Source organism: Haemorhous mexicanus (assembly GCF_027477595.1).
Source record: "Haemorhous mexicanus isolate bHaeMex1 chromosome 32 unlocalized genomic scaffold, bHaeMex1.pri SUPER_32_unloc_4, whole genome shotgun sequence".
In the NCBI taxonomy this organism is placed as follows: domain Eukaryota; kingdom Metazoa; phylum Chordata; class Aves; order Passeriformes; family Fringillidae; genus Haemorhous; species Haemorhous mexicanus.
In genome coordinates, this window is record NW_026775985.1 from 30,718 (window position 1) to 40,598 (window position 9,881).

Here is a 9,881-nt window from a genome sequence, read left to right on the forward strand (position 1 = left end):
GGACTGGTTTTAACAGCAGAATTGTGGATTTCTGGTCAGTTTCATCATTTAAGACCGGTTTTAACAGCGCAATCACCAATTTCATGCCATTTTTAACCCTTAAACCCGGTTCTAACAGCGATTTTCGCCTGGATTTTGCTTTTTTTCTGAATTTTTTTCTAAAAACCCCCAAAAATCTTCATTTTAACCCTTTCTTTGCCATTTCCCCCAGGATTTTGGGCGAGGGCAATGCCGCCCTCATGGCTTTGGCCAGCACGGACTCGACGCCGGGCAAACGCATCCGCAAACCCTCCCTGCTCTACGAGGGCTTCGAGAGCCCCACCATGGCCTGGGTGCTTTAGGAGCGCTGGGCTTTGCTCCAGCCTGGCTTTAGGAGCGGTTTTAGCCGCGGAATCGCGGATTTAGGAGCGGTTTTATGCGGTTAGGAGCGGTTTTAGCAGCGGAACTGCGGATTTAGGAGCGGTTTTAGCCACGGAATCGCGGATTTAGGATCGGTTCTAGACTCAGTTTTAGCGCTATTTAGGGTGGGTTTCGCCTGGATTTAGGATCAGTTTTAGCAGCGGAATTATGGATTTAGGAGCGGTTTTAGTGTTTAGGAGCGGTTTTAGGAGTGGAATTGCAGATTTAGGAGCGGTTTTAGCAGCAGAATTGCAGATTTAGGAGCGGTTTTAGCCCTATTTAGGATCAGTTTTGGCAGAACTGATTATTTTTTCCAGCCTGGATTTAGGATTGGTTTTAACAGCGAAATTGCTGATTTAGGAGCGGTTTTATCACTTAAGACTGGTTTTAACAGCAGAATTGCGGATTTAGGAGCGGTTTTATCACTTAGGACTGGTTTTAACAGAGGAATTGTGGATTTCTGGTCAGTTTCATCATTTAAGACCGGTTTTAACAGCGCAATCACCAATTTCATGCCATTTTTAACCCTTAAAACCGGTTCTAACAGCCATTTTTGCCTGGATTTGCTTTTTTTTCAGGAATTTCTTCCCCAAAACCCCCCAAATCTTCATTTTTAACCCCTTTTTCACCGATTTTTTTAGGATTTTGGGCGAGGCAATGCCGCCCTCATGGCTTTGGCCAGCACGGACTCGACGCCGGGCAAACGCATCCGCAAACCCTCCCTGCTCTACGAGGGCTTCGAGAGCCCCACCATGGCCTCGGTGCCGGCGCTGGCGGCTCCCCAGGTGAATCCTCCTCCCCCCGAGGTGTCGAACCCCAAGAAGCCGGGCCGGGTCACCAACCAGCTGCAGTACCTGCACAAGGTGGTGATGAAGGCGCTCTGGAAGCACCAGTTCGCTTGGCCCTTCCGCCAGCCCGTGGATGCCGTTAAGCTCGGCTTACCGTGAGGTTTGGAGCGTTTCGGGCTTTGGTGTGAGTGGGGTTTGTCCCTAATCCTGATCCTCAGCGAGGTCTCGGGCTCCAATTTGGTCCCTCTCAGCCCCACATGGCTGTCTGAAAATTGGCTCCTTGTTTAGGCCTGAGATTAAGTTAAAACTGATCCTAGGAGGGATTTAAAACTGGTTCTAAAAGTGGTTTAAAGGTGATCCTTAAATTAGTTTCAGGGTGATTCTAAACTTAATTCCAGGAAAGTTTCCCAAATTCCAGGAAAATTCCAGGAAAATTCCCCAAAATTTCAGGAAAATTTCAGAAAAATTCCCCAAAATTTAAAGGGAAATGACCCAAAATTCCAACATCAATTTAAAAAAAAAAATCAAGGAAAAATTCCAGGGAAATTCTCCAAAATTCCAAGAAAATTTCAAAAAAATTCCAACGAAATCCCCCAAAATTTAAAAAAAAATTGAAAAAAATCCAGGGAAATTGCCCCAAATTCCCAAATTTCCCTCCCCCTCCCGAGTGCGTGTGGGCCCCTCCCCCTTTGCCCTTTTTGTGCCTGCTGAGGCCCAAATTTGGGTTTTTTTACCCCAAAATTTTAGGATTATCACAAGATCATCAAGCAGCCCATGGACATGGGCACCATCAAGAGGAGGCTGGAGAACAATTATTACTGGGGGGCAGCAGAGTGCATGCAGGACTTCAACACCATGTTCACCAACTGCTACATCTACAACAAGGTAAAAAATATGAAAAAATGGGCAAAAATATCACAGGAAAAAATTTGATAGAAATAGCACAAAAAATGCCATCGAAAATGGTGAAAAAATGAGCAAAAAAGGCCCAGAAATGGCAGAAAAACGCTCAAAAATCGCATTGAAATGTCCCAAAATAAGCCCAAAAATGGCACAAAATCAGCACAAAATGGACCCAAAAATGGCACAAAAATCAGCCCAAAATGGAACCAAAAATGGCACCAAATCAGCCCAAAATGGAACCAAAAATGGCAGAGAAATCCCCCAAAATAGACCCAAAAATGGCACAAAAATGCCCCAAAATAGACCCAAAAATGGTACAGAAATCCCCCAAAATAGACCCAAAAATGGCACAAAATCAGCCCAAAATGGACCCAAAAATGGCACAGAAATCACCCAAAATAGACCCAAAAATGGCACAGAAATCCCCCAAAATAGACCCAAAAATGGCACTGAAATGCCCCAAAATAGACCCAAAAATGGCACTGAAATGCCCCAAAATAGACCCAAAAATGGCACAAAAATCCCCCAAAATAGACCCAAAAATGGCACAAAAATCCCCCAAAATAGACCCAAAAATGCCCCAAAATAGACCCAAAAATCCCCCAAAATTCCCAATTATTGCTGGGGGGCAGCAGAGTGCATGCAGGACTTCAACACCATGTTCACCAACTGCTACATCTACAACAAGGTAAAAAAATAGAAAAAATGGGCAAAAATATCACAGGAAAAAATTTGATAGAAATAGCACAAAAAATGCCATCGAAAATGGTGAAAAAATGAGCAAAAAAGGCCCAGAAATGGCAGAAAAACGCTCAAAAATCGCATTGAAATACCCCAAAATAAGCCCAAAAATGGCACAAAATCAGCCCAAAATGGAATCAGAAATTGCACAAAAATCTCCCAAAATGGACCCAAAAATGGCACAGAAATGCCCCAAAATAGACCCAAAAATGCCCCAAAATAGACCCAAAAATTGCACAAAAATCTCCCAAAATAGACCCAAAATGGCACAAAAATCCCCCAAAATAGACCCAAAAATGGCACAAAATCAGCCCAAAATAGACCCAAAAATGGCACTAAATCACCCAAAATAGACCCAAAAATGGCACAAAAATCCCCCAAAATAGACCCAAAAATGGCACAAAAATGCCCCAAAATAGACCCAAAAATGGCACAAAAATGCCCCAAAATAGAGCCAAAAATGGCACAAAAATCCCCCAAAATAGACCCAAAAATGCCCCAAAATAGACCCAAAAATGCCCCAAAATAGACCCAAAAATGCCCCAAAATTCCCAATTATTACTGGGGGGCAGCAGAGTGCATGCAGGACTTCAACACCATGTTCACCAACTGCTACATCTACAACAAGGTAAAAAAATATGAAAAAATGGGCAAAAATATCACAGGAAAAAATTTGATAGAAATAGCACAAAAAATGCCATCGAAAATGGTGAAAAAATGAGCAAAAAAGGCCCAGAAATGGCAGAAAAACGCTCAAAAATCGCATTGAAATGTCCCAAAATAAGCCCAAAAATGGCACAAAATCAGCACAAAATGGACCCAAAAATGGCACAAAAATCAGCCCAAAATGGAACCAAAAATGGCACCAAATCAGCCCAAAATGGAACCAAAAATGGCAGAGAAATCCCCCAAAATAGACCCAAAAATGGCACAAAAATGCCCCAAAATAGACCCAAAAATGGTACAGAAATCCCCCAAAATAGACCCAAAAATGGCACAAAATCAGCCCAAAATGGACCCAAAAATGGCACAGAAATCACCCAAAATAGACCCAAAAATGGCACAGAAATCCCCCAAAATAGACCCAAAAATGGCACTGAAATGCCCCAAAATAGACCCAAAAATGGCACTGAAATGCCCCAAAATAGACCCAAAAATGGCACAAAAATCCCCCAAAATAGACCCAAAAATGGCACAAAAATCCCCCAAAATAGACCCAAAAATGCCCCAAAATAGACCCAAAAATCCCCCAAAATTCCAATTATTGCTGGGGGGCAGCAGAGTGCATGCAGGACTTCAACACCATGTTCACCAACTGCTACATCTACAACAAGGTAAAAAAATAGAAAAATGGGCAAAAATATCACAGGAAAAAATTTGATAGAAATAGCACAAAAAATGCCATCGAAAATGGTGAAAAAATGAGCAAAAAAGGCCCAGAAATGGCAGAAAAACGCTCAAAAATCGCATTGAAATACCCCAAAATAAGCCCAAAAATGGCACAAAATCAGCCCAAAATGGAATCAGAAATTGCACAAAAATCTCCCAAAATGGACCCAAAAATGGCACAGAAATGCCCCAAAATAGACCCCAAAAATGCCCCAAAATAGACCCAAAAATTGCACAAAAATCTCCCAAAATAGACCCAAAAATGGCACAAAAATCCCCCAAAATAGACCCAAAAATGGCACAAAATCAGCCCAAAATAGACCCAAAAATGGCACTAAATCACCCAAAATAGACCCAAAAATGGCACAAAATCCCCCAAAATAGACCCAAAAATGGCACAAAAATGCCCCAAAATAGACCCAAAAATGGCACAAAAATGCCCCAAAATAGAGCCAAAAATGGCACAAAAATCCCCAAAATAGACCCAAAAATGCCCCAAAATAGACCCAAAAATGCCCCAAAATAGACCCAAAAATGCCCCAAAATTCCCAATTATTACTGGGGGGCAGCAGAGTGCATGCAGGACTTCAACACCATGTTCACCAACTGCTACATCTACAACAAGGTAAAAAAATAGAAAAAATGGGCAAAAATATCACAGGAAAAAATTTGATAGAAATAGCACAAAAAATGCCATCGAAAATGGTGAAAAAAATGAGCAAAAAAGGCCCAGAAATGACAGAAAAACGCTCAAAAATCGCATTGAAATACCCCAAAATAAGCCCAAAAATGGCACAAAATCAGCCCAAAATGGACCCTAAAATGGCACTGAAATCACCCAAAATAGACCCAAAAATGGCACAGAAATCACCCAGAATAGACCCAAAAATGGCACCAAATCAGCCCAAAATGGAACCAAAAATGGCACAAAATCAGCCCAAAATAGACCCAAAAATGGCACAGAAATGCTCCAAAATAGACCCAAAAATGGCACAAAATCACCCAAAATGGAACCAAAAATGGCACAGAAATCCCCCAGAATAGGCCCAAAAATGGCACAGAAATGCTCCAAAATAGACCCAAAAATGGCACAAAATCAGCCTAAAATAGACCCAGAAATGGCACAAAATCAGCCCAAAATAGACCCAAATATGGCACTGAAATCCCCCCAAATTAATCCAAAAATGGCACAAAAATGCCCCAAAATAGACCCAAAAATCCCCAAAAAAAGCTGAAAAATTCCTCCAAAAATTTCCCCAAAAACGCCCGTAAAAATTAAAAAAAAATCAGAAAAATTGCAAAAAAAAACCCCTAAAAAAATCCCTTTTAAAATTTCATAAAAATTCGGGAAAAAATCCGGAAAAAATCCCAAAAAGTCCCTCAAAAATCTGCAAAAATTAAAAAAAAAAAAAAAAGCGAAAAAAATTGTGAAAAAATCCCAAAAAATATTCCCAAAAATCTGGAAAAAAAAAAGTGTAAAAAAATCCCTTAAAAATTCAGAAAAAAATCCCCAAAAAATCTGAAAAAATTCAGAAAAACAATCTGAAAAAAGTCAGAAAAAAATCCCCCAAAAAATCCGAAAAAATTCAGAAAAAAACCTCTAAAAATCTGAAAAAATTCAGGAAAAAATCCCCAAAAAATCCGAAAAGATCCCCCCAAAAATCCGAAAAAATTCAGAAAAAACCTGAAAAAATTCAGAAAAAAACCTCTAAAATTCCGAAAAAATTCAGGAAAAAATCCCCAAAAAATCAGAAAAAATCCCCAAAAACTCTGAAAAAATTCAGAAAAAAAAATCTGAAAAAATTCAGAAAAAATCTGAAAAAATTCAGAAAAAAATCCAAAAAAAAATCCGAAAAAATTCAGAAAAAAATCCAAAAAAAATCCGAAAAAAATCCGAAAAAATTCCCCCAAATTCCCCGCCCTTTCCCCCACTTTTCCCTCTGTAATTTTTGGTTTTTTCCCCGTTTTTGGCTGTTTGCAGCCCACGGATGACATCGTGCTGATGGCGCAGACGCTGGAGAAGCTCTTCCTGCAGAAGGTGGCTCAGATGCCCCCGGAGGAGCAGGAGCTGCTGCTGCCCCTGGCCAAGAACAGCCACAAGAAAGGGGCAGCCAGGGCTGCAGGTGGGAGATTTGGGGGGAAAAACATGGATTTTGGGAAAAATCTGAATTTTGGGGAAAAAAAATCTGAATTTTGGGGTAAAAAGCAGCAAAGTTTTGGATAAAAGAGTCAGGAATGGCCACAAGAAAGGGGCAGCCAGGGCTGCAGGTGGGAGATTTGGGGGGAAAAAGCTGGATTTTGGAAAAACTGGATTTTGGGCGAAAAAACCTGAATTTTGGGGGAAAAACAGGCAAAATTTGGGGTAAAAACAGGCAAAATTTGGGGTAAAAACAGGCAAAATTTGGGTAAAAGAGTCAAGAACAGCCACAAGAAAGGGGCAGCCAGGGCTGCAGGTGGGAGATTTGGGGGGAAAAACATGGATTTTGGGAAAAATCTGAATTTTGGGGAAAAAAAATCTGAATTTTGGGGAAAAAGCCTGAAATTTGGGGAAAAACAGGCAAAATTTGGGGTAAAAAGCACCAAAATTTGGGGTGAAAGAGTCAAGGACAGCCACAAGAAAGGGGCAGCCAGGGCTGCAGGTGGGAGATTTGGGGGGAAAAAGCTGGATTTTGGGAAAAAACTGAATTTTGGGGAAGAAAAATCTGAAATTTGGGGGAAAAATCTGAAATTTGGGTAAAAAATGAGGATTTTAGGGGGGGAAATCTGAATTTTGGGGAAAAACCTCTCAGATTTGGTTAAAAAAAATCCCCCAAAATTTGAGAGCAAACGCTGAGATTTGGGTTCAAACAGCTGGAATTGGGGGGGGGAAACAGCTGGAATTGGGGAGGGAACACAGCTGGAATTTTGGGGGAAACAGCTGGAATTTTTTAGGGAAAACAGCTGGAATTTTTTAGGGAAACCAGCTGGAATTTGGCGGGAAAACAAGGAATTTTTTTTTAGGGAAAACAGCTGGAATGTGGCGCGAAAACAGCTGGAATGTGGCGGGAAAACATCTGGAATTTGGCGGGAAAACAGCTGGAATTTTTTTAGGGAAAACAGCTGGAATTGGGGAGGGAAAACAGCTGGAATTTTTTAGGGAAAACATCTGGAGTTGGCGGGAAAACATCTGGAGTTGGCGGGAAAACATCTGGGATTTGGTGGGAAAAACATCTGGAATTGGGGAGGGAAAACAGCTGGAATTTTTTAGGGAAAACAGCTGGAATTTGGCGGGAAAACAGCTGGAATTTTTTAGGGAAAACAGCTGGAATTTTTTAGGGGGAAAAACAGCTGGAATTTAGCGGGAAAACAGCTGGAATTTGGCGGGAAAACAGCTGGAATTTGGCGGGAAAACAGCTGGAATTTGGCGGGAAAACAGCTGGAATTTTTTAGGGAAAACAGCTGGAATTTTTTAGGGAAAACATCTGGAATTTGGCGGGAAAACAGCTGGAGTTGGTGGGAAAACATCTGGAATTTTTAAGGGAAAACATCTGGAATTGGCGGGAAAACATCTGGAATTTGGCGGGAAAACAGCTGGAATTTTTTAGGGAAAACAGCTGGAATTGGGGAGGGAAAACAGCTGGAATTTTTTAGGGAAAACATCTGGAGTTGGCGGGAAAACATCTGGAGTTGGCGGGAAAACATCTGGGATTTGGTGGGAAAAACATCTGGAATTGGGGATGGAAAACAGCTGGAATTTTTTAGGGAAAACAGCTGGAATTTGGCGGGAAAACAGCTGGAATTTTTTAGGGAAAACAGCTGGAATTTTTTAGGGAAAAACAGCTGGAATTTGGCGGGAAAACAGCTGGAATTTTTTAGGGAAAACAGCTGGAATTTGGTGGGAAAAACAGCTGGAATTTTTTTAGGGAAAACAGCTGGAATTTGGCGGGAAAACAGCTGGAATTGGCGGGAAAACAGCTGGAATTTTTTAGGGAAAACAGCTGGAATTTGGCGGGAAAACAGCTGGAATTTCGTGGGAAAACAGCTGGAATTTGGCGGGAAAAACAGCTGGAATTGGCGGGTAAACATCTGGAATTTGGCGGGAAAACAGCTGGAATTTGGCGGGAAAACAGCTGGAATTTGGCGGGAAAACAGCTGGAATTTGGCGGGAAAACAGCTGGAATTTTTAGGGAAAACAGCTGGAATTTTTTAGGGAAAACAGCTGGAATTTCGTGGGAAAAACAGCTGGAATTTCGCGGGAAAACAGAGGGAATTTTTTGGGGGGAAAACAGCTGGAATTTAACGGGAAAACAGCTGGAATTGGCAGGAAAACATCTGTAATTTGGCGGGAAAACATCTGGAATTTTTTAGGGAAAACAGCTGGAATTTGGCGGGAAAACAGCTGGAATTTGGCGGGAAAACAGCTGGAATTTGGCGGGAAAACAGCTGGAATTTTTTAGGGAAAAACAGCTGGAATTGGCGGGGAAACAGAGGGAATTTTTTGGGGGGAAAACAGCTGGAATTTAACGGGAAAACAGCTGGAATTGGCAGGAAAACATCTGTAATTTGGCGGGAAAACATCTGGAATTTTTTAGGGAAAACAGCTGGAATTTGGCGGGAAAACAGCTGGAATTTGGCGGGAAAACAGCTGGAATTTTTTAGGGAAAACAGCTGGAATTTTTTAGGGAAAAACAGCTGGAATTGGCGGGGAAACAGCTGGAATTTTTTAAGGGAAAACAGCTGGAATTTGGCAGGAAAACAGCTGGAATTTTTTAGGGAAAACAGCTGGAATTTGGCGGGAAAACAGCTGGAATTTTTTAGGGAAAACAGCTGAAATTTGGCGGGAAAACAGCTGGAATTTGGCGGGAAAACAGCTGGAATTGGGGCGGGAAAACAGCTGGAATTTTTTAGGGAAAACAGCTGGAATTTTTTAGGGAAAACAGCTGGAATTTTTTTAGGGAAAAACAGCTGGAATGTGGCGGGGAAAACAGATGGAATTTCGTGGGAAAACATCTGGAATTTGGCGGGAAAAACAGCTGGAATTGGCGGGTAAACAGCTGGAATTTGGCGGGAAAACAGCTGGAATTTTTTGGGGAAAACAGCTGGAATTTTTAGGAAAACAGCTGGAATTTTTTAGGGAAAACAGCTGGAATTGGGGAGGGAAAACAGCTGGAATTTTTTAGGGAAAACAGCTGGAATTTTTTAGGGAAAACAGCTGGAATTTTTTAGGGAAAACATCTGGAATTTGGCGGGAAAACAGCTGGAATTTCGTGGGAAAACAGCTGGAATTTGGCGGGAAAACAGCTGGAATTTGGCGGGAAAACAGCTGGAATTTTTAGGGAAAACAGCTGGAATGTGGCGCGAAAACAGCTGGAATGTGGCGGGAAAACAGCTGGAATGGGGGGAACATCTGAAATTTGGCGGGAAAACAGCTGGAATTTTTTAGGGAAAACAGCTGGAATTCAGCCGGAAAACAGCTGGAATTTTTTGGGAAAACAGCTGGAATTTTTTAGGGAAAACAGCTGGAATTTAGCCGGAAAACAGCTGGAATTTTTTAGGAAAAACAGCTGGAATTTGGGATGGGAAACAGCTGGAATTTGGCGGGAACCAGCTGGAATTGGCGGAAAACAGCTGGAATTTGGGGAAAACAGCTAGAATTGGGGCAGGGAAACAGCTGGATTTAGG

General features: G+C 41.6%; 1 protein-coding gene across 1 annotated transcript in view; it reads left to right on the forward strand.

The window, feature by feature from the left end:
• The first annotated feature begins 1,018 nt into the window (after positions 1 to 1,018).
• Positions 1,019 to 9,881, forward strand: part of BRD2 (bromodomain containing 2) — a 42,267-nt gene continuing 33,404 nt past the window's right edge. Inside the window, 3 exon segments of the mRNA XM_059837382.1 lie at positions 1,019 to 1,342; positions 1,934 to 2,072; positions 6,202 to 6,343. Of these exon segments, the coding sequence (XP_059693365.1) occupies positions 1,068 to 1,342; positions 1,934 to 2,072; positions 6,202 to 6,343 (556 nt within the window). The 5' untranslated portion in view covers positions 1,019 to 1,067.